This window comes from Artibeus jamaicensis, unplaced genomic scaffold (assembly GCF_021234435.1).
Source record: "Artibeus jamaicensis isolate MK-2021 breed Jamaican fruit bat unplaced genomic scaffold, CSHL_Jam_final contig_519, whole genome shotgun sequence".
Lineage (NCBI taxonomy): Eukaryota > Metazoa > Chordata > Mammalia > Chiroptera > Phyllostomidae > Artibeus > Artibeus jamaicensis.
Genome location: NW_026521871.1, coordinates 55,933,092 through 55,956,499, shown reverse-complemented (window position 1 = coordinate 55,956,499; position 23,408 = coordinate 55,933,092). Strand labels below are relative to the sequence as shown.

Here is a 23,408-nt window from a genome sequence, read left to right as displayed (position 1 = left end):
TGAGGCCTTGACAAAGGTGGAAATAGAGTGGGTAGATTTTTTTTGTGTGGTATTGGTTCAGTGAAATAAGAGTAATCATGGACTTATTTCTTACTAAAGTCCAAAGTATTTTCTCAAGGTGTGTACTTTCTTCAGTTGAATATTGCTGAGGATGCCAAAGGCATCTGTGCTCATCTTTGGGCAAGATGATTTTGAGTTTGGGAATATCGAGTCCTGTTAGGTTCCTCAACAGAAAAATCAGAGTGATGCCTGCAGCAGAATTCTGCACTGATGTTGCGGTGTGTGTGTCGGGAATGTGGAGGGAGAGAAAGGTGCCTTCCCAAGTCAGTGCTTGTGAGGAGTAAATGGGGGGGGACACACACATGTGCACACACACACCCCTCACTCACGTCTCCTAAATAGTAATTGTTCAATAGCTTGTGGCTGTTTTTGGAGGCAGAATGGCATAATGCTTGAGAGCATGAGCTTTGGCAGGTTGGTGTGGGGTGGGAGGAATCCATGTTTTGAGTTTAAATGCAGCTCTACTATTCACTGACAGTTTGATCTTTAGGTAACTTAAGCTCTCCACATTTTATTTTTCTAATCTGTAGGATAGAGGATGATAGTTCCTACCTTAAAATGTTTTTTTAGTCCTTAAATAAAATTAAGCATGAAAGGTGCTTAGCACAGAACCTGGTTCATGAGGGCTCAGTAAATACTAGCTGTTATTACCATCTGTATTGCACTTACTTCCCAATTTATTTCTCTATCACCAGTGTACCTTCTCAGCTTCAGATCACTTCCATCTGCTTTCTAGACATTCCCATCTGGGTCTGCCCCACGGGCACCTTGAATTCCATGTGTCTAATTGTTTGCTCCACAATCTATTTCTCTTGTTCTCTAGCTCAGTAATAGTGTCCTTGTCTAGCCAGCTAGAAGTTACCCTTTATTCCTCCAAACTCCCTCATTCAATAGTCTTATTGTTCCTCCCCCTTAACCTTCACATATCTTTCCAGTTCTTTCTGCCCTTGTTGCCAGCCCAAGGTTTGGCCACTACCATCTCTTACTTGGTTATTTCACAGCCTCTTAACTGGTTTCTCTTGTTTGTCATGCCTCAAACCATTCTTCACTTCACAGCCCAGAAGTCTTTTTAAAATGCCAGAAGTTACCATGGCACCCTCTTGCTTAAAATCCACTAGTGGTTCTGTTGCCCTTAAGATAAATCTTTAGGTTGGTGTATATAACCAATCTGTCTCTGGCTTTTGTTCTCTTAATTTTTGTTTTTTAAGATTTTTACTTACTCATTTCTATAGAGAGGGACATGGGAGGGAGAGAAACATTCATTGGTTGCCTCTCCTACACCCCCACAGCCCATAACCCAGGCATGTGCCCTGACTGGGACTCAAACCAGCAACCTGTCAGTTGGCAGACTGGCGCTCAATCCACTGAGCCACACTAGCCAGGGCTGTTCTCTCAATTTTTAGTTCTTGCCCTGTGGACCCTTCTCCTCCCCACTGCTGCTTAGAAGCTTCTACTTGCTCTTTATGTTCTGGCTTGGAATCCTTTCCTCTTTAAAGCCTCCTGTGAGGCCTCTGCAGCAGTTGTGTGGCCTCCTGCAGGCTTCTCTAGCGTCCTGGACTCGTAATATTTATTTTCCCAGCTGTCACCTTTGTTGGATTATGAACCCTTTGATAGTGGGACTGTCTTTGTTGTTATATATATACCCAGCACAGAATACAATGCCACTTAGTAGTAGAGATTCAATAAATATCTGAGTACCCAAGGGAAAGTTTTATTAATACATTTATTTATATAAAATAGAAAACTCAGTTTTTCATAACCATTGTCAAGCATCTGTTGGGAGCTTATCTTTCCTCACTTTATCTTTCTGAAAAAAATATATATGAACATGGAAGGGTGAACCCTTTGAATTTCAAATTCTCCAGTTGCTGAGTTGGGGGGATTTGACTTTAAAGGTGCATGTGATGTTGTCATGGCTCAGTAAGATCATAACTGTTATAGTAATTACAGGTTAATTAGTAATTGTTAGGTACAATCTTCTTTAATACCACTTAGGCAAACAATGAGAATATATGAAGGATTTATTCGACTTTTATAATTTGACAGGATTGAGTTTTACACAAAAAGTATTTCTTCTTTTCTTCCCAGCTGGTGAATGCGTATGTGATGACAAGCCGAGAGCCCCCCTTGAACACTGCAGCTTGCAGGCTTCTGCTGGACATCATGCCAGGCCTGGAGACTGCTGTTGTTTTTCAAGAAAAGGTGCTTCCTAAAAAGAAAAGTCATCATCTTGGTTTTTAATTGAGTGGTGATATGTTGATTTATCTTTGTTACAATAATTTAGAGTTTTCTCTTACCACAATAGTAAATATGTTAAAGAAATGGAGAATGTCAAAAAGACAGTAAGAAAAATTTTAAAATAACTCTTTTAATAAGTATTTGCTGCTTGGGTACCATATAAAGTATTTCAGAGAATAACGTTGTACTTAATGCTATAATTCGCGGTACTGTATATTAAAATCTTCAATTAGCTACCATTACAGGACACCAAAAAATTTTATGTTTCCATAAAACATTTAAAAATGAATCCATAAGTTTATTTTTATTTCTGTAAAATGGGTAATAATGTCTTGTCTTTCATTTTTTATTTTAGTAATTTGTATTTTCTCTTTTTTCTCATCAGTCTAATTAAAGGTTTGTCAATTTTATGAGTCTTTTCAAAAAAACAACTTTTGGTGTCATTAATTTTCTACACTTAAAAATTGTTTATTTATAGACAAGGGGCATGGAGGGAAAAGGGGAGAGAAATGTCAGGGTGTGGTCACCTCTTGTGCGCCCCCTACTGGGGACCTGGCCCGCAACCCAGGCATGTGCCCTGACTGGGAATCAAACCAGCGACTCTGGTCTGCAGGCTGGCTTGCAATACATTGAGCCACACCAGCCAGGGCAGTTTTCTACATTTCTTATTCACTATTTTGTTTATCTTAACTTTAACCTTTATTATTTCTTTATTTCTGCTAGCTTTAGGTTTTGTTTACTTATTTTTTAGTTTCTGAAAGTGTACAGTTAGGTTATTGATTTGAGGCCTTTCTTTTTTAGGTCTGTATATTTGCAGCCATAAATTTCCCTCTCGGCACTGCTTTTGCTGAATTCCATAGATGTTAGCATGTTGTGTTTTTTGTTTTCATTCATCTCAAGGTAGTTTCTGTTTTCTCTTGTGATTTCTACTTTGACCCATTGGTGGTTTTAAGAGTGGTGTTCAGCTCTGGCCAGTGTGGCTTGGTTGGAGCATTGTCCTGTAAACTGAAAGAGGTCTCTAGTTTGATTCCCAGTCAGAGCACGTGTGTAGGTTATGGGTTTGGTGTCCATTTGGGGAGCATATGAGAGGCAACCAATCAGTGTTTCTCTCCCTCCCTCTCCCCTTCTGTCCTCGGGTGAGGATAGATTAATTAAAAAAGAGAGAGAGAAAGAGAGTGTTGTTTAATTTCCACATATGAATTTTCCAGTTTTCCTTGGGTTGTTGATTTTCCATTTAATTCTGTTGTATTTAGAGAAGTTTCTTTGTAAGAGTTTAGTCTTTCAAAATTTATTGACACTTGTTTTATGGATTAACATATGGTCTATCCTGGAAAAATGTTCCATGTGCACTTTGGAAGGATGTGTATTCCACTGTTGGTGGGTTGCGTGTTCTCTAGCTTGGTTATATCTAATTGGTTCATGGTGTTGCCCAGCTTCTCTGTTTCCTTATTGATCTTCTGTTTAGTTCTGTCCATTATTGAAAGTGGGGTACAGAGTTTCTGTTTGAGATAATGAAGACATTCTGGAAGTAGATGTGATGGTTACACATTGTGAATGTACTTACTCTCACTGAATTGTACACTTAAAAATGGTTAAAAATTATTGGATGTAAACTAAGAAATTAGAACTCTAAAAATGAGTTCAAGACAATGGGGAAAATACCCATTTGGAAAATAAACCAAAGAACTACTGGAAATACAAATTACAGTTACTGAATTAAAAAACTTAATTGATGAGTTAGAGGGATGTTTAGACACAGCAGAAGAGAATTAATAAACTAGAAAATATACTAGGATAACAGTGAGGTTTCTAGAAATAAGAGTCGAAAGAAGTTGAGATACGGAGACTAGAATTGGAAAGTTCAAAATGTATCTAAAAGGAGTTTCAGGAGAAGAGACTAGTTCAGGAGAGACTAGAACAGTAAGTGAAAAAGCAATATTCAGAGAGATGAGGCTGAGATTTTACAAATAAATGAAAGACACAACCACTCAGATTTAGGAAGCCCAATGAAGAATACCAAAGACAGTGGTATCTTAAAAGCAACCAGAGTGAAAAAGATTCCTGCAAATAATAAAAAAGAGCAAACTTTACCACAGCAGTAACAGAGACCAGTTAATAGTAAAAACTGTCTTCAGAGCAATTCTGTACATTTGGAAATATAGACCAACGCAAACAGTTTTGGAGGGTAAGAGGGAGACAGAATTTCCGGGTGATTTGTAGATGGAAGGGGATAGTTGGAGTTAGTATTATTTACAGTGTTTAGAAAGCAGGAACAACAAAAGACAGTAATATTTAATGTATTTCCATGTTAATAAGTATTTTAAAACAAAATTTTTAAGTGCATTTTTCAGTGTTAATTTAAAAATATTCATTATGTTTGGAAATATATAGGAGAATGGTTCTTTGACCCTAGTAAAGAGCTCCTGACTGGCTTAGTGGGGGTGGGCCTTGTCCCACAAACCAGAAGGTTGCTGGTTCTGTTCCCGGTCAGGGTACGTGCCTGGGTTGCAGGCTAGAACCCCTGTTGGGGTGTGCAGCAGGCAGCTGATCAGTGTTTCTCTCACACGTGGATGTTTATCTCTCTCCTTTTCCTTCCCTTCTCCTCTCTCCAAAAATAAATAAATAAAATATTTTTAAAAAAGATATAAAAGGCACAACGTTTAAAAGAAAATATTGTTGGCCCTGGCGGGTAGCTCAGTTGGTTAGAGAGTTGTCTTGATCTGCCAAGGTTGTGGGTTCGATGCTTGGTTAGGGCCCATACAAACAAATCAACCAGTAAGTGAATAATTAGTGGAACAACAAATTGATGTTTCTCTCTCTCTCTCCCTCCTCCGCCTTGAGTTTTAATGGCTAAACAGGATTGTATTTTACAGATGCACAGCTATTTAACTAAACCATATACTATTAGACACTCTTTATTTATATTTTGTGTATTTTTATATTTTTAATGTATTTTTACATTTTATGACCAACATTAACATACTTTATTAAAATTTTTTTCATAAGACTGAAATCTTTGCTTATATCTTTAATTATGAAAGTGGTTTTTTTCCGTAAATTGTATTGATATTATTGCATTTCCTTTCCTTTAGGAAGGAATTGTTGAAAATCTTTTCAAATGGGCCCGAGAGGCTGACCAGCCGTTGAGGACATACTCCACTGGACTGTTAGGAGGAGCTATGGAAAACCAGGACATCGCTGCCAACTACAGGGATGAGAACTCACAGCTGGTGAGGACTGTGGGAAAATGCGTTTTTGGCCCTGGCTGCTGTGGCCCAGTGCGAGTGAGCACCAGCTTTTAAAAAAAATGAATTTTTGCATAAGATGGGAAAATAATCACAAGTTTCTTCTTGCTACCTGAACTTGGATAGATCTTATCTATTACATTGTACTGGAATGTACCTGTAATTTCAACATTTCAAGCTTGCTTTTCATAAGAGCTTTATTTTTACTTTTTTGGTAATTTGAAAATGCTATTTTTCATCTTGTCAAGGATCATGATAGTTTATACCAGATAAAAAATATTACCAAATTTCTTTTTCCTCCCCAACATTTGGACAATGAAATTTTAAAACATAGAACAAGGTTGAACGGTTGAAAGAATTTTACACTGAATAGCTGTAGACATACCACTGAAACTGAGCATTTTATTATGCTTATTACCTAGTCACCCATCATACCTTTTTCTGCATACAGAGTAAATTGCTGATAAAATCCCTCTCTCTTTTTTAAACTAAGCACAACACCACATTTTAAGGTTGGCCTCCAAAATAAATACTTAAAAGGAAAAGTAAAAAATAAATGGTGAACTTGAAAAACAGATTAAGTAATTATGTATAATATAGATGACAATATCTGACAGAATATAACTTATAACTGCTACAAGTTTGAGAAACCTCACATTCGATTTTTAAAAAAACTGTCAATATAGCCCTGGTTGATGTAGCTCAGTGGATTGAGCGCTGGCCTATGAACCAAAGGATTGAAGTTTGATTCCCAGTCAGGGCACATGCCTGGGTTGCAAGCCAGTTTCCAGTGGGGGATCTATGAGAGGCAACCATACACTGATATTTCTCTCCCCCTCTCCTTCCCTTCCCTTCTCAAGATAAATAAATAAAATATTTTAAAAATTTTGTGACTATATTTAGTGTCTTCCTCTTTAGCTATAATGGTCCATCCAGTCCAGCTTGATCCTGAGAGATCAGTTGTGAATGATTCATGTGCACATTTTCTGGTTTGGGTTCTCTGGGAAATTTTATTGGGAAATTTTACGGGGAGTGAGACAGAATTTAGTTATTGCTTATTTCATCAAGTCGACATATTTATTGTAAAGTCTTTACCGTTACCAGACACTGGAATAACTGAACGGATATCTAGTTCTCTGTAAGTGGGTATAAAAATTACTTGTTAAGTCATTTAAATTAAGATGCAGAAGAGACAGCCACTCTTATTTCAATATCTGTTGGTAGGTAGCAATAGTACTTCGAAGACTTCGGGAGCTACAGCTTCAGGAGGTGGCTTTGCGGCAAGAAAGCAAGCGTCCCAGCCCACGAAAGCTCTCCTCGGAACCCCTTTTGCCTCTGGACGAGGAAGCTGTGGATATGGACTACGGTGACATGGCTGTGGATGCCGTGGATGGCGTGCAGGAGGAAGCCTCTGGAGACATGGAGATCTCCTTTCACCTTGACTCGGGCCACAAGACCAGTAGCAGAGTGAACTCAGTGACCAAACCCGAGGAAGGAGGCTTGAGGAAGAACAAGTCAGCAAAACAGGGTGACAGAGAGAACTTCAGGAAAGCCAAGCAGAAGTTGGGTTTCTCATCCTCTGATCCAGATCGCATGTTTGTTGAGCTGTCTAACAGCAGCTGGTCAGAAATGTCCCCCTGGGTGATTGGCACCAATTACACTCTTTATCCCATGACTCCTGCTATTGAACAGCGGCTCATCCTTCAGTACTTGACCCCTCTGGGAGAGTATCAGGAGGTAAGCTTACTGGGAAGAGTACCGTTCACACTTTGGGATTATTGTGTTTATTTCTGTGGTACTTTGTGGTTGCATTTTATACACTAATGTGTTTTTACTCTAATGCAAAAAAGTCTTTGTCCCAAACTGGCAAACTCTTACACAGGTCAATTCTGATAAGGCCTGTTCAATCAAAGTTTGTTCGTATGTTTGTCTTCATAAAGGAGGTAGGAAGGAGTACCTTATTTCTTCAGTCTTCTGTCTTCAGAATGGAATTGGAAGTGGGTGAAAATAAAGCCAAATGTTAAGACTTGTTTCTGGTTTTTATTTCAGTTATTGCCCATATTCATGCAACTTGGATCACGGGAGTTGATGATGTTCTATATTGACCTGAAACAGACTAATGATGTCCTGCTTACGTTTGAGGCACTTAAGGTACAGTTCTTAAAAATATTTGGTGACTGAACATTTTACTGACATGGTGGGTGTTCCTATGTGTTTTGGTATATAGCATCTCTGGGTTTTTTTTTACTCAGGGCTTTCTCTTGTCAGATGTGTCAAAATAGGAACAAATGAAAAATTCTTTTTTTCCCCATTTTTTAATATTTTAATTGTTCAAGTACAGTTTTCTGCCTTTTACCCCCATCCCAGCCCCCCCAGTCCTCCCCAACCTCCCTCCTGTTTCCACCCTTCCTTGTTATTGTCCATGTGTCCTTTATGAAAAATTCTTATTTAGATAGGAGAAATGAGGCTTATTTGCCAAGTGCCTCCCCAGAAATTTCGGGGTCAGTCTTAGAGGATTGCACGTTAAGGTGGAAACTAGATCTAGACCGAGGGATGGCCTCAGTTACCACTGCTCAAGAGCGGTGGGCTGCTGCGTGTGTAGTATCTGCTGCCGCCTTCTAGGTGTCCCCTCTGGCAGCCAGGAGTACTTTTTTTTCTGACTTTTTAAAGCTGTATTGTATGTTGATAGATTATCTAGGGTGAACAAGATACAAACCAGAAAACGAATAAAGAATAGTGGTAGACCCGAATTCAGTAAGGGCGAATGATTTTCTAGGTTGCAGAGGGACTGACTATGGGAAGGCAGGTTAAGGTTAGCCCATCGAGTCCATAATGTTAGGTCTGTCATATAGTTATTATACTCAACATATAGCTAATGATGAAGTACCATCCTGTGATGTTTACAATGTTCAATAAATAAATTGACTCTGTTCTTTATGGTTAGGTTAAGAGAGGCTTATGAACTTACGATTTCTTTTTGATATTACAGAAGTTGTGAAAAAAATTGTGGGGCACAGATGGAGTGATTTGTTTTGTCTGAGAAATAGTAGTTTCCAGAAAAGACCTCTGGAAAAGAGATAATGCTCTTTCTGGGTCTTTAAAAATCACAACTTTATTCTTGATATACAGAGCTTTGCTGTCCAGTAGAACTTTCTGTGATAATACACTGCATTTTTAACTTAGTTTTAATTAGTATTAATTCAATAACCAGCATAAAAGCCAGGTTATAGGCTGCGTTGAGCCAAACAGAATTAAGGTTCTCGATAAAGGTTGAACCTGCTTGTTCTGTTTTCCCACTTATGTGTCCTGGCAGTGCAGCTGCCACATTATGGTAGTGGGGTCAGAGAAACCCCATGCAGCGGCCTAAGTGTTGGAGGGGAACCATATGTGGTTTAGCTGCTTTTTTGGGGAAGGACTGGGTAGAAGTGTGGTAGAGGTTTGTGTAACAAAAAGTAAGAGTGTAGAGGGCAGAGATTACTATGAGGGTTAGTCTGAGTGTGGGTGTTGGGAAGACTTATAAAGAGGGTACATGTCTGTTGTTTTTTGCCACTGATCTTGGCGAGATCTGCACAGGTACCAGATCATGTAATTGTAAATCTGTGTTGTCTTGTCTGTACTTTGTGCCTGCATCACCACCCGGAAGACACCTTGGCCAGAGAAACGGGAAGGGGGGCTCTAGCTCTCCTCCAGGACCCTCCACAAGGGTCTGGGTGGTTGCCTCGTACTGCCTGCTCCTCAAGTTGCCCAGAAGATAGGGTCCTTCCAGAAAGGCTAGTGGGAACTGAGTAGGGCAACAGCAGGACTTAAAAGATAAACATGAAATGTCTATTTAAAGTGCATTCTGATGAGTTCTAAAAATCTAGTACTTTGGTAATTTTCTGAAGATTGTAAATGAAAGCAAAGCTTCAGGTTTTATTGGATGATGAGTCAGTGACTGAACCACAGCTAGATAGAGCTTAGAGCTGATTATGTTAAAAGGATTAAAATGGAAAGATTAACAAAATCCTTTGGGAGCTATGTAATAATAAAATGTTGTAGGATTATGTTATTACTTAATATTTTAAAATACAGCAGTATTTTTCATGTTTTTTACCTTGAAAATGTTTTGTGTTAGAAGAGAATGTTCTAGAATCAGATTTAAAAAAAACTGTTTCCCTTAAGCATTATTGGTTTTTCTTTCATGAAGGAGTGGTTTTCTATTTCAGGGAATTCCTTATATTTAGCAGCTTAATTTAATATTTTGTGAATTGATCGTGTGATTTTTCTAAATCATTGATTTTTAACTTTTTAACCTTTTTCATCTCATGGAACATATAAACTAATTACTAAAATCTGTGACCTATCAAATAGGTTTTTGCTAATCTGACAAAGGTGGGGATAATTTCGATTCATTTACACTGGATGGCTGTTGTGTTGGTTGTTGTCATTTTTTTATTTGACAGTTTAAGGAAAAAGAGGTCAGTGCCCCTGACTAAATAGTCAGGTATTGCATGTTTTAAAGTTTTTGTAGCACACTGGTTGAAAATCGTTGTTCTAGTTGTCCCATGGTAACGTGTCTTCTTTGTTTAGCACCTAGCATCTCTCCTGCTCCATAACAAGTTTGCCACGGAATTTGTCGCACATGGTGGAGTACAGAAATTACTGGAAATCCCTCGGCCCTCTATGGCTGCAACCGGTGTGTCCATGTGCTTGTATTACCTGTCCTACAACCAGGATGCCATGGAAAGAGTAAGTCCAGCTCATTCAGGTGTATGGAAATGGGACTGGGTAAGGCACAGTCTGACATCTCAGAATAACTGTTGGGTAAGAAAAAATGAATAGTTGCAGTAAATTTTGATGAAAGAAACAAGAGACCTGAATTTTTAGTCTTTACAAAGTTTTCTAAAACTGTAATATTGTTTAGGAAAGGTTGTTTTTTTCCTGACTTTATGGGATGGGGGAGGCAAGATGGATTGGGGTCTGGGAATTTTATTTAGTTTTACCAGTCTGTTGCATTAAGATTAGTCTTCAGGCTTGTTTCAGATGTCTCTCAATGAAGTCATATATTGCATTTTTTAAGTCATTTTATTAAAAAATTTGCAGATGATGTTTTGTGTGTATTAACAAATAATTTGTGGTAGAGATAAAATCATTTTAGTTGTTCTCAGGGCCTCATAGGCTCCTAGTCTGATACTCTTATTTTTCTAGCTTAGACCTTTTTATTTACTGATTTTTAAAAAGTATAAGTGGATTGTACATTTGGAAGGTAATGGGTTCCCAGACACCCTCGGGGAGTCTCTTGTCATTTCTATGCCTGAAGCAATTTTCTAATATTCTGTGTGTTGTGGCTTTTTTGGTAGAGTGAAATTGGTAAATTCTTTTGGGGCTATGTCTTTATTCATCTTTGCATATATACTAATGTTAAGGTAATGCTCTAATTTTAACTTTTTTTCCTCTTGAGGTCAACATTATATAAGGGTATATAGTCTTTTGAGAATAGTAACCTAATCTGTGTGTGTATGTACACAAGCAGTCATGGCTAAGGTAGAGAAACAGTATTACACACACCTGGACAGTGCTTTGGAAGTCCTGTCTGCCCCATACAGTGTGTGTGAGTGAATCGGCGAGGTGCGGACTTCAGTGTGCCCTACCTTTGAGCCTGTGCCTCATCTGTTAAGTGGGAATCCAAATACCTCTGTAACAGAACATTACGAGCATTAAAGGATATAAATATTTGCAAAATTTAGTAGTAAGTATAGGTTGCATTTAAATATCTATCTAAAAGTAGGTTCTTAAGTTTGGAGTAGACTGTTATAAATTGTGACTTAAGCTTTAAACTCAGAAATGATCGTTGTATTGTGCAAAAGTATCTATTGATGCTGTTGAATTGTTTGTGCTTTCAAAGGTTTCTTTACCCCCCCAAATTAAAAATTGTTTTATTTCTCCATTTTGCAGGTTTGCATGCATCCCCACAATGTTCTGTCTGATGTGGTGAATTATACCCTGTGGTTAATGGAATGCTCTCATGCCTCAGGGTGCTGCCACGCTACCATGTTCTTCTCCATCTGCTTCTCCTTTCGGGCTGTGTTAGAGCTCTTTGACCGCTATGACGGTCTTCGTCGACTGGTGAACCTGGTGAGGTTCTTCAGTGGCTTCTATGTGCACGGAGCAGGGGTCCTACGGTTCTTGGCTGCCCTTCAGCTGCCCTGAGGAGAGGAAGCTCCTTACTGAAGGAGATTTGCTATCTTTCTTTGTAGATGAAATCTCTACCTGCCCCCTGCCCCAGTCACAGGTTTCTCTTCCTCTAAAGTATTTAGAGGAGTCTGTGCCATTACAGACATGACTTGGATTTAGTAATTTTCCAAGGGAAATTGTTTTTGATAACCTTTTTTTTTTTTTTTTTAAGGTTTTATTTCTTTATCTTTAGAGGGGAAAGGAAGGAGAGAGTGAGAGAAATATCAATGAATGGTTGCCTCTTGTGCGTCCCCTACTGGGAACTGGCCTGCAACCCAGGCACGTGCCCTGACTGGGAATCGAACCTCGATCTGTTGGTTCACAGGCCAGCGCTCAATCCACTGAGCTACACCAGCCAGGGTTGTTGATAATCTTGATCTTTCTAAAAGCAGTAGGCTTTGTGCCTGTATCTTTTTAAATGGAATTGGAAGACTGTAGTTTTTTTTTTAAGATTTTATTTATTTTTGAGATGGGGAGGGAGGTAGAAAGAGAGGGAGAGAAACATCAGTGTGTGCTTGCCTTTTGCATGCCCCCCACTGGGTACCTGGCCTGCAACTCAGGCATGTGCCCTGACTGGGAATCAACTGGTGACCTTTTGGTTCCCAGGCTGGCACTTCAGTCCACTGAGCCACAGCAGCCAGGCTAAGACTGTACTTTTTGCAATATGGCTTTAATGTTTTGCTTTCATATGGCTACTCTTAGCATGTATAGACAGATGTACTGTTACTTGTCAGTCTTGTTGAACATGCAAGTTTACTGAAATCTTTTTCCTCCTTTAACTTTTCCTATTTATTGTCTCCCCCGCCTCTCCCTGTTTTTCTCCCATTCTTTTGCCTTTTTCCATAATAGATCAGTACTTTGGAAATTCTAAATTTGGAAGATCAGGGTGCACTTCTGAGCGATGATGAAATATTTGCTAGCCGCCAAACCGGGAAACATACCTGTATGGCATTGCGCAAATACTTTGAGGCTCACCTGGCTATTAAGTTGGAACAAGTGAAGCAGTCACTTCAGAGGACTGAAGGTGGCATTCTTGTCCATCCTCAACCCCCATACAAGGTGAGATGACCTTGATTAAAGTGGACTGTTGTTAACACAGTGTAGCAATTGTGGGCCTGAAGCTCATATTCAGATTAGTGGAATCGTTGCAGGATGCACGTTTCTGGGTTATACTTGTCCTTTGCAGAGGCAGAATACCTGAAAATGGATGCAGTAGGTGGATTTCAAGGATTTATTTTATTCCCAGTTGTGAATTTGCTACTTTTCTAGAATTAAAACGTGAGCTGAAGTGTATGTCGTAGGGCTGTCTTTTATGAAAAGTAGTAGATATCTCTCGTGTGAAATTTCTAATCTAAAAGGGCACATCTATAACTCCACTTCTCTCGTTTTTCAATTTGATATGTTTCGGGATGAAAATTAATGTCTACATGTTTTAAAAATCACAAGTGGAAGAAACCTATTGTTTTGCATGGTGTTTCTTTTTCTTCTTAAGCTGTGAAATTTGTATATGCACTAACAAATTGAACACTCTGTTACCTTTTTGGACAGAATGGAAATATTAAACATTTATTTTTTCACTTGTGGACTGTTGACTGAAGGATTGTGGAATTTGAAAGCTGTTACTACTTGGTTTACTGTTCAAACTATTGGCCACTGAGCTGTGCTGGAGAAGGTGGCGGCAGCTGATAGAGTTCTTGAATGTTACGTCTCTCCTTCCAGGCATGTTCATACACTCACGAGCAAATTGTGGAAATGATGGAGTTTTTGATAGAGTATGGCCCCGCACAGCTCTACTGGGAACCCGCCGAAGTCTTCCTCAAACTGTCTTGTGTCCAGCTCCTGTTGCAGCTCATTTCTATTGCCTGCAATTGGAAGACCTACTATGCAAGGTGGGACCAGCGAGAGGTTTCAAATGAAATTAGATTCTGCTTTCTGCTGAACTTGATACTGGTTTGCACATAGTGTGTGCTTAAAAACATTTGATAAACTTACTGAAACTTTAGTCTGAGGAACTAAATTTAAGTATGATGATACTTACTTTTAAAGAAGAAGATGTAGTCGTTCTTTTTTTTTTTTTTAACTCTCACCAGAGGATATGTTTATTGATTTTAGAGACAGCAAGAGAGAGAGAAACACCAATTGATTGCCTCCTGTACACGATCCAACTAGGGATTGAACCCACAACCTAGGTATGTGTACTGACTGGGAATTGAACCTGCAGCCTTTTGGTGTATAGGAGAACAGTCCAACCAGCTGAGCCACCTGGCCAGAGCACATGATAATATCATTTTTAATTTACAGACATTTGTATTTATGGTCTTGGTGATTAAATATACTGCACACATGCCCTGGCTGGGTGGCTTAGTTGGTTGAAGCATTGTCCCATACACTAAAAAGTTTGCACTTAGATCCTTGGTTGGGGCAGGTACCTAGGTTGCAGGTTCAATCCCCCAGTTGGGGTGCGTATGGAAGGCAGCTGATGGTGTTTTTCTCTCTCAAATCAATAAATAAATCCTCAGGCGAGGATTTAAAATAAAAATAAATACTGCACATAGGCAGGGGTCATGCTTATTTTATCTTTGTATAAAACCGTATTTTTTGCTTTTGTTGTGATTTTTCACATGCACTTTAAAAGCAGTCATAGTAGAGCAGGCTGAGGCTCAGAGAGGCCAGCTGATGGAATCAGGAGGTTGGGTGTGTTCTGTAGGAGGAGGATGGAAAAAGACTTAAAGCTGTGTTCTTTGAAAACCGTCATCGGTACCTGCAGAAGTTTATCATAAGAGTGTACTATGTCTGACACAGGTATTCCTGTTATCTAGGTAGATTTGCTAATTCTTTTACTATTTTAATGATTTGTTAATGGACATCTTAGTACATAGATACTTGTTTGTGTGTCTGATTATTTCCTTAGGACAGTTTCAAAGGGGTGAAATTCCTGGGCTAAAGATTATGAACATTTTAAGAATTTTGCTTCATAGTTCCAGATTATTTTCTAGAAATAGTGCCTTATTGATAATTTCTGTCCCCACCAAAAGTTTGAGAGCATTCATCTCTACCAGCATTGGGGGTTGTCCTTTGTTTTTAATCTCAGCAGTTTGATAGGTGAACATTCCATTCCCCTGTTTTTTTTTGCAAGTAATGTCACAGTGACTTTCAAATCCTCTTTATATTATGGCCAGGGACAGAGTCACACAGGTAGTGGTTCTGATCCATTCTTCTCTTTCTCTTCCTCTTTTTTTCTTTTTTAAAAAAAATGTGTTGTTTCTTGTGGCTGTATCTTATTTTCCTTTGATTAATTCTTCTTCCTGTCCAGGAACGACACTGTGCGCTTTGCTTTGGATGTCCTGGCTATTCTTACTGTTGTGCCAAAAATCCAGCTGCAGTTGGCAGAACCAGTGGATGTGTTGGATGAGGCTGGCTCCACTGTCTCCACTGTAGGTGAGTTGTGCCTTGCCATTTTTGTCATTGTTTGGTCTGGGTTTGTTTTCCTTTGCCAGTCTGGTTGTGGTTACTTACCTGACCTGAGTGGTAAGAATGGAAGGTAGTAGAGGAGGGTACCTTGTCTGTCACTTCTAAGTCATGCCATATAGCTCTATATAATGGAGTCATGTTAGTGAACGTGGGTTTTCTGAGTATACAGGCATTTCTGCTGCAGTGGTGTACATGCACTTCTGAAAACCTTGTACTCTGCAGAGTCTTGCACTGAAAAAGTTTATAGGAAAAATGGTTGGGGCAGATAGTAGAAAACTTAAGCAAGTTATATCTAAGCCCTAATAAAACTAGTAATTGGCAAGCAGCTCAGAATGGATACAAGCTATCATACACAAAAACAAAAGGAAAATACACTCTGTTTGAAAATGCATTTTATTAAGAGCACAGCTGATGAGGGCTGCTGCTAATGTGAGCATGGAAAACAGTGTGACCGGCTCTGGGTCCTGGGATGCACCACTCTGGGCACAATGCCCAGGGCCCCGCCGCTTCCTGCTGCCCTGGAGCAGCTGGGCTGATGGATTTTTCTTTCCTGCCAATGCTTTTAATTTAGCCCCATTATTTTTGCTCCTCTTACCTAGGAAAAATTGCATATTAACCTTAGTGAGACCTCCACATTACTACTGACATCATTCCCCTATTTAACAACTGTGTATGAAATACTGCTTCATAAAGATGCACTATAGTGGAACTAATTGTATTTTATATGAACAATTCCTTGTACATTTTTTAAGTGTGTTTGTTTTTAGTGGAACAAAATGAATAGAACTTTAAATTTTGACTCTGAAACAACGGTTGAGGTTGGCCATGAGTTTTATGAGGGATAATACAGTGTTTATTGTGTTTTCTGCCCCCATAGGTATTAGCATTATTTTGGGAGTGGCTGAGGGTGAGTTCTTTATCCATGATGCTGAAATTCAGAAGTCAGCACTTCAGATTATCATCAATTGTGTGTGTGGCCCAGATAACCGAATTTCCAGTATTGGCAAATTTATCTCTGGAACTCCTCGGAGGAAGCTGCCTCAAACACCCAAAAGCAGTGAGCACACGCTGGCCAAGATGTGGAATGTCGTCCAGTCCAACAATGGCATCAAGGTGCTTCTGTCCTTGCTGTCCATCAAGATGCCCATCACAGATGCAGACCAGATCCGGGCCCTGGCCTGCAAGGCTCTGGTGGGCTTGTCTCGAAGCAGCACTGTCAGGCAGATCATCAGCAAGCTGCCCCTTTTCAGCAGCTGCCAGATCCAGCAGCTGATGAAGGAGCCTGTGCTGCAAGACAAGCGCAGTGACCATGTCAAGTTCTGCAAGTATGCCGCTGAGCTCATCGAACGGGTGTCAGGAAAGCCACTTCTCATTGGCACGGATGTGTCCCTGGCACGACTGCAGAAAGCAGACGTTGTTGCCCAGTCAAGGATCTCCTTCCCCGAGAAGGAGCTGCTTCTGTTGATACGAAACCATCTCATTTCTAAAGGGCTTGGGGAGACAGCAACTGTGCTGACGAAAGAGGCTGACCTGCCCATGACCGCTGCCTCCCATTCTTCTGCCTTCACCCCAGTCACTGCTGCTGCTTCTCCTGTCTCTCTTCCCCGAACCCCTCGCATCACCAATGGCATTGCAACTCGACTGGGTAGCCATGTGGCTGTGGGTGCCACTGTCCCTCCTGCCCCTGCTGCCCATCCTCAGCCACGGCCCCCCCAGGGTTCACTGGCTCTGCCTGGCCCATCTTATACAGGCAACTCCCCTTTGATTGGTAGGATCAGTTTTATCAGAGAGAGACCATCACCCTGCAATGGCAGGAAAATCAGAGTATTACGGCAGAAATCAGACCATGGCGCTTACAGCCAAAGCCCAGCCATAAAAAAGCAGTTGGACAGACATCTTCCTTCCCCACCTACGCTGGACAGCATCATCACAGAATATCTTAGAGAGCAGCATGCACGCTGCAAGAACCCAGTTGCCACCTGCCCACCTTTCTCTCTCTTTACTCCTCATCAGTGTCCTGAGCCAAAACAGAGGCGGCAGGCTCCAATAAACTTTACCTCAAGGTTGAACCGCAGGGCATCGTTTCCCAAGTACGGCGGGGTGGATGGCGGGTGCTTCGACAGGCACCTCATCTTTAGCAGGTAAGGAAAGGCCACCTCATTTCCTGGGGATTGGAGTGATTTGGGCCTTATCAGTGTATAGTGATTAGTCCAGAAAACCCTTTATTGGCATGAAATAGCAGAGATGGTCAGTTTGTGTAAATAGGTGAGCAGTGTGACTGTACCCGCTTTAGGCAGCCATAGGTTTGTTGTATGATTGTTGGCAGCATCCTGATACAACACTGTTGTTCTTACTACAACTAGTATGTTTTAAGCCGTGGGACATGCTGTCTCTAGGCTCCCCAGCTTGTTTCTGTGCTGGTCCAAGTTTTCTGTTTTGATCCTTTACAAATCTTAGGTAAAGGTCATGGGGTTACAGGGTTTAAACTTGGGAATTTTAGTTGCTGTATAAACTTGTGGGCAGAGGTCTTTTTCTCTTACTTAGAATGAAAATGAACAACTGAAGGCCATGTGATGTGTTGGAAGAAGGTATTTAAAACATAAATGCTCTGTGTTTTTTTTCATCCTTCCAGCAGTTTTCTTTTTGAGTGAGTTTCTGCACAGTCTTTGTCTCTGATTTCTTTTCTCTCTCTTTTTGGGGGGCTTAGGTTTCGCCCTATTTCAGTGTTCCGGGAAGCCAATGAGGACGAGAGTGGCTTCACCTGTTGTGCATTCTCAGCTCGGGAGCGGTTCCTGATGCTTGGCACCTGCACTGGGCAGTTAAAGCTCTATAATGTGTTCAGTGGACAGGAGGAGGCCAGCTATAACTGTCACAACTCGGCCATCACACACCTTGAACCTTCTAGGGTAAGTATCCCATCCTAGGTTGTTCTCAGTCATTTTTCTAAGGTGGGCTGGTGACCATTAGCTCCGTTGGCTGGCTGCCTTGTTTGTACATAGTTTTATGGTAACGTAGCCATGCTCACAGGTTTATGTATTGTCTGTGGCTGCTGCAGCAGCACAGTGGAGTGGTTGCCACTGTGCGGCCTACAGAGTGTAAAGTGTTTATCTGGCCTTTTAAGTACAAGTTTGCCAACACCTGTTGTAAGACCCAGAGGTATTTATCTATCGTGTGTATATAGATGTGTGTGTGTGATATAAATGACATACATGTCATTTAATTTGCCTTGGTTGAAAAAAGATTACCAAATATCAGAAATTTTTTTTATTTGGAAATCTAAAAACACCGAATTTTTAAGAAGGTAATAAGCACTATGTGATTCCAGTGGGTCATAGATTATTAGTACTATTTTGTGGGTGGAATTGATAGCTTTGCTGTTTGTAAACGTCAGGATTATTAGGATGACAAGGATAATTTTCCTGATTCTGGAGTAAAGGAGGCTTACCCTTACTGGGTTTTCTCTTTGAAAAACCTTTTTGAGTCCTAGCTAGAAAGTCTAACAGATATATTCAGTTGGCTGGTTATTTCAAGACTGAGGAATATGGCCAAATATTAAGAAATGAGGGACCATCTTCATATCTTTCCAAGTTTTTTTTTTCCTCTTTACTTTTGGAGATACTGTATTTTATGTTACCAGTTTGTGAGGATTCAGTATTATGTTAAACTCAGTTGTTTCTTAGGACAGTGCAGGTGCATCGATTGTGTTTTGCTGCATATAATGCACACTGTTTTGTCCAGATTTTTGGAGGAAAAACAAAGGTTTTGACAATATGTGGTAGCACTAATTCCGTATCTGTATGAATGTTTTTAGTTCTTTTATTTATGCTTGTGACTTAAAAGTGTAACTCTGGAAAGTAATCGTGATATTCATATGCAAAATAATACCCTGGAATAGGGTAATTGGTTTTGTTTCTAAACATACATACATACATACATACATAAATAATTGAAATTAAAAATTTAAAAAATGTTTTCCTGAAAGTTTGGGCCAGAAATGTGCCACGCACTGTACATGAGTTATACATGGCAAAGTACGGTGCTTGAAGCTTAACAGCTTCTGACCATTTCTTGCCTCCTGGGGGTTTTTCTGTTTTATTTATTATTCAACAATATATTTTTAGCTTGTATTTTAAAATGCTAATGACAGACAGTGATGTCTGTATTTATATAAACACATGGTTACCCACCATCTTCTTTTAGGACGGGTCCTTGCTGCTGACATCTGCTACGTGGAGCCAGCCTCTGTCTGCACTTTGGGGAATGAAATCAGTGTTTGATATGAAGTATGTATCTTCTCAAACTTAGTCTCTGCGTTTTACAGTTTACCTAATTATACCCCCGTGCCCCCCCCCCCCCCCCCCATTCTTGAACTCAGAGCCTTTTGGAAGTAGAGAAATGCTTTGTCTGATAATACAAGGTTTTATCTTCCTTAATGTCTAGATGTTTTCACTGGGCAAGCGCACTGCCGTCCCACAGCAGACCCTGCAGTGATCCAGGTCAGCGTGCAGTCACTTGCAAGTGCGCACATGCGGCAGCCGTGCGCTCTTGGCCAGGGCGCATTTCAAAAGCACATGTGCCTTGTCAGTTACTTCTTTAACCAAGTAATTCCTGGTAATTATTTTGGATTTACTTGGCTGGGGGGAATTTTCTTTTTAATCTTAAGTGTACAATATTTTTCTTTTTGGGAGTTGAGAATCTTCCCATGAATATAGTTGGGCAGGAGCCTGAGGACCCCCTGTATTTTCGGTCAGTTGACTGAGTGCCCTGTGGGCCAGTGCTGGAGTACTTCTGTTTGTCCGCAGGCATTCTTTCACAGAAGATCACTACGTCGAGTTCAGTAAGCACTCTCAGGATCGGGTCATCGGCACAAAAGGAGACATCGCCCACGTAAGTACTGGATCTGCTGCTTTTAAACTGATGGTGCCTGCTTTTCACACTGGATGGAGTCTTATGCGCTGAATGTGAGGGTGCGAGCCCTGTGGACAGCCAGAAGATACTCATCGACATTCTTTCTGGTTAGAATCTAGAAGTGTGATGTAGTTCTAAGCTATCTGGGAAAAATGTAAAAGGAAAGAACAGGAAGTTAATCCGACGATTAGAGAAAGATGTCATTAGCATGGCAGACACTTTAAAATACCAAGTTTTAGGTGAAAAGTTCCCTGTGTTTATGAAGCCTCATTGGGGAGACAGTAAGTAAAGAAGTGAATATATATAGCATGTCAGGCCCCAGGTGCTGCTGAAGAACGGAAAGCAGGGTAAGAGGTAGAGAGTGCTTGTTAGTGGTATGGATCCTTTTGTTTAGGAATGCGGGTGGCTGGATGAGTGTGGGCTGCGTCTTGAAGGACGTACGATTGACATGCAGGTATCTGGGGGAAGAATGTCCTACAGGAGACGTCAGGGGAGCAAGCTTTTGGGAAGAGGGAGAGAGGGAAGGGGAGAGTTGAGGTCAGTGGGGGCAGACTGGGTAGTGTCTGGCAGACTGTTACTATACTAGGACCTTTCACTTTACCTCCAAGTGAGGTGAAGATGCTGGAGGATGAGTAGAGGCATGACTGGATCTGAAGTTCCTGGAAGTGAGTCTGGTTTCTGTGAGAGTTGCAAGTGCAGGCTGACCAGTTAGGAGGGTGCTGCACCAGTTGACATGTGAGAGCAGCTGTCCGGATGGGCCCAGGTGCATGGTGGTGGCGGTGATGACAGATGATGGAACTGGGCCCTGGGCTTTGGACACACGAAGTTTGTAATTCTCTTAGACATTCATATAGGGAATGGCCAGTTGAATATACAAATCGGGAGATGAGAGAGAGGGACGTCAGGAACAGGAGATGTAAATACAGGAGTTGTCCATATGTTGATAGTATTTAGAGCCTTGGACCTGGGTTAGCTCATCAAGGAACCTGAGGGGAGAAGTCCAGGACAAAGTCTGGGCACGTGCCTGTATTTAGAAGTTGCCAGGTGAGGAGGAACTTGTGAAGGAGACTGGAGAATGGCCAGTAAGGCGGCAGGAGACCCAGGAAAAAAATGTATGTCCGTGGAAGACAAGGGAAGGCTCTTTTGAGAAGGGATTGATCAGTTGGGTCAGAAACTGCTGAGGAGTTGCAGAAGATGAGAATTGAGAGGTGACCTTGATTTAACAACGTGGAGGTCATTGTTAACTATGTCAGGAGCTGGCCCAGTAGAAGTTTGGGGGGTGGGGTAAAGACCTGATGAGAGTAGATTCACAAGAGAACAGCAGGAGGGAAGTGGACAGTACTGAGTAGAGACAAGTCTTTTGAATTGTTTTGCTGAAAAACAAAGCAGAGAGGAGGATAGCAGTTTGAAGTGTGGGATGTGGGATGGTGAAGGGTTTCTCCCAAACTTTTGAAAATGTTAAAAATATATAGAAGAGTTGGAAGAATAGTACATATACGTCCATCTAGTTTCATCAATTTAATGATTTACCATATTTTCTTTCTGTGTAAATTTGTGTTTTTCTGAACCATTTGGAAGTAAGTTGCAAACATGACATTCCTATATTGTAGTATGTATGTCCTGACAGTGAGGGTATTTATTACATAATTACACTCTATTATCAAATTTAAGAAAATTTATAGTAATTCCCAAATATCTGATACCCATTTCATACTCAGTTTTCCCAGTTGTTCCTGATATGTTTGGTTTCAAATGTTTTTGTTTTTTTGTTTTTGAACCAGGATCCAGCCAAGATTCACATATTGTATTTGATTGTTATGTCTCACTAATGTTTTAAAGCCAAGAACCATTTCTCCACTTTTCATGACATTGACTTTTGAAGAGACCGGGCTAGTTGTCTTTTCCCATGATCTGGATTTGTTTGATTGTTTCCTTGTGTGCCTCCTTATTTGTTCCTACGTTAGAGGATTTTTTTTTTTTTAAAGATTGCAGCCTGTCTGTAAGCTGATGGGAAAGATCTGGTCTCTGCATGGGCTGTGTACTGTGGACTCTGGAACTTAGTGTGGTAGGGCTAAGGGAGGTTTTAAGGAGAAAAGGGTAGTTCACCGATGCCTTTTTTCAAGAAGTAACCTGTGAGAGTATTCAGTGGAAAACTGGTAGTTCATCCACATGGAAAGTGTCTCAGTTTCAGTCTTAGAAACATTTTCTGTTTCTTGGAAGGGGGGGGTGGTGGAGAAAAGAGCTTTGTTTTCCCTCTTGCACTCACACTCCTCATCTCCACACCTGCGAAGACTTTTCAAGTGCTTGGGTGGGAACCAAAGCACTTCAACTTTGCTGGGATGGTTGTAGTCTTCCTATTTGCCAGTTATGTTACAGTATTAGGGCTTTTGTAACTTGGTGGGTTTTGGAAAACGTGGGAGAGATAATTTTACAGAGCTTCTCTTTGAATTTGTCAGCGAATGGATTGGTCTGATTTTTCTCTTCCCGCCCCTTCTTCTCTAAAGATTTATGATATTCAGACTGGCAACAAGCTGTTGACTCTGTTTAACCCAGATCTTGCCAACAACTACAAGAGGAACTGTGCCACCTTTAATCCTACAGATGATCTTGTCTTAAATGATGGCGTCCTCTGGGATGTCCGCTCTGCACAGGCCATCCACAAGTTTGACAAGTTCAACATGAACATCAGTGGCGTTTTCCATCCGAATGGGCTGGAGGTCATCATTAATACTGAGATTGTATCCTTTATACCCATGTCTTACTTCCACTTATCTAGTTTGTGAGACAGAAATGATTTATCTTTAAAGCACAGGTCCCACACAGGCTGTCAGCCGGTGCCCCTCCTGTTAGTGGTTAGTGGTTCCTCCAGGGGACTCTTGTCAGTTTTGGTGATAAGTGATGACCTCACCAGCATGTTTTCTTTGTGTTGGGAAGTTGACCACATGCTGCCTTCCACTTCCCCAAGTAATGACACAACTTTTATCTTGTCTTTAGAAGGATTTTACTTTTGCTCTATACAAGTCAACTACTAGGCATAAGAGTAAAATGAAGTTCTGCTGTTGAGAGGAAGGGAACTCACGTAGCTTTCCCATGTATAAGGACACAGGAGATATTTAGAGGTGTTATTCAATAGCATGCTTTTATTTCCCCCTGATCTCATTGACTTTTAAAACATTATTACTTTAATAGGATGGGGGAAAAGTGATATTTCAGAATTTTCCACAGGAGGTTAGCTAAGAAGCGTTTGTGTAAAACAGTTTTTCTTTAAAATAA

The 23,408-nt window shown here is 40.6% G+C and overlaps 1 protein-coding gene across 5 annotated transcripts in view; it reads left to right on the top strand.

Annotated features, from left to right (window-relative positions):
- Nucleotides 1–23,408, top strand: part of DCAF1 (DDB1 and CUL4 associated factor 1) — a 54,422-nt gene that overhangs the window by 15,808 nt on the left and 15,206 nt on the right. For all 5 annotated transcript variants that reach the window (XM_037128564.2, XM_037128565.2, XM_053669573.1 and 2 more), the window contains 14 exons: nucleotides 2,149–2,262; nucleotides 5,391–5,528; nucleotides 6,768–7,280; nucleotides 7,593–7,694; nucleotides 10,113–10,271; nucleotides 11,478–11,657; nucleotides 12,606–12,815; nucleotides 13,476–13,645; nucleotides 15,070–15,194; nucleotides 16,105–17,368; nucleotides 17,935–18,133; nucleotides 19,428–19,510; nucleotides 20,030–20,114; nucleotides 22,640–22,873. In XM_037128564.2, the coding sequence (XP_036984459.1) occupies nucleotides 2,149–2,262; nucleotides 5,391–5,528; nucleotides 6,768–7,280; nucleotides 7,593–7,694; nucleotides 10,113–10,271; nucleotides 11,478–11,657; nucleotides 12,606–12,815; nucleotides 13,476–13,645; nucleotides 15,070–15,194; nucleotides 16,105–17,368; nucleotides 17,935–18,133; nucleotides 19,428–19,510; nucleotides 20,030–20,114; nucleotides 22,640–22,873 (3,576 nt within the window). The remainder of the gene's footprint in view (nucleotides 1–2,148; nucleotides 2,263–5,390; nucleotides 5,529–6,767; nucleotides 7,281–7,592; nucleotides 7,695–10,112; nucleotides 10,272–11,477; nucleotides 11,658–12,605; nucleotides 12,816–13,475; nucleotides 13,646–15,069; nucleotides 15,195–16,104; nucleotides 17,369–17,934; nucleotides 18,134–19,427; nucleotides 19,511–20,029; nucleotides 20,115–22,639; nucleotides 22,874–23,408) is intronic.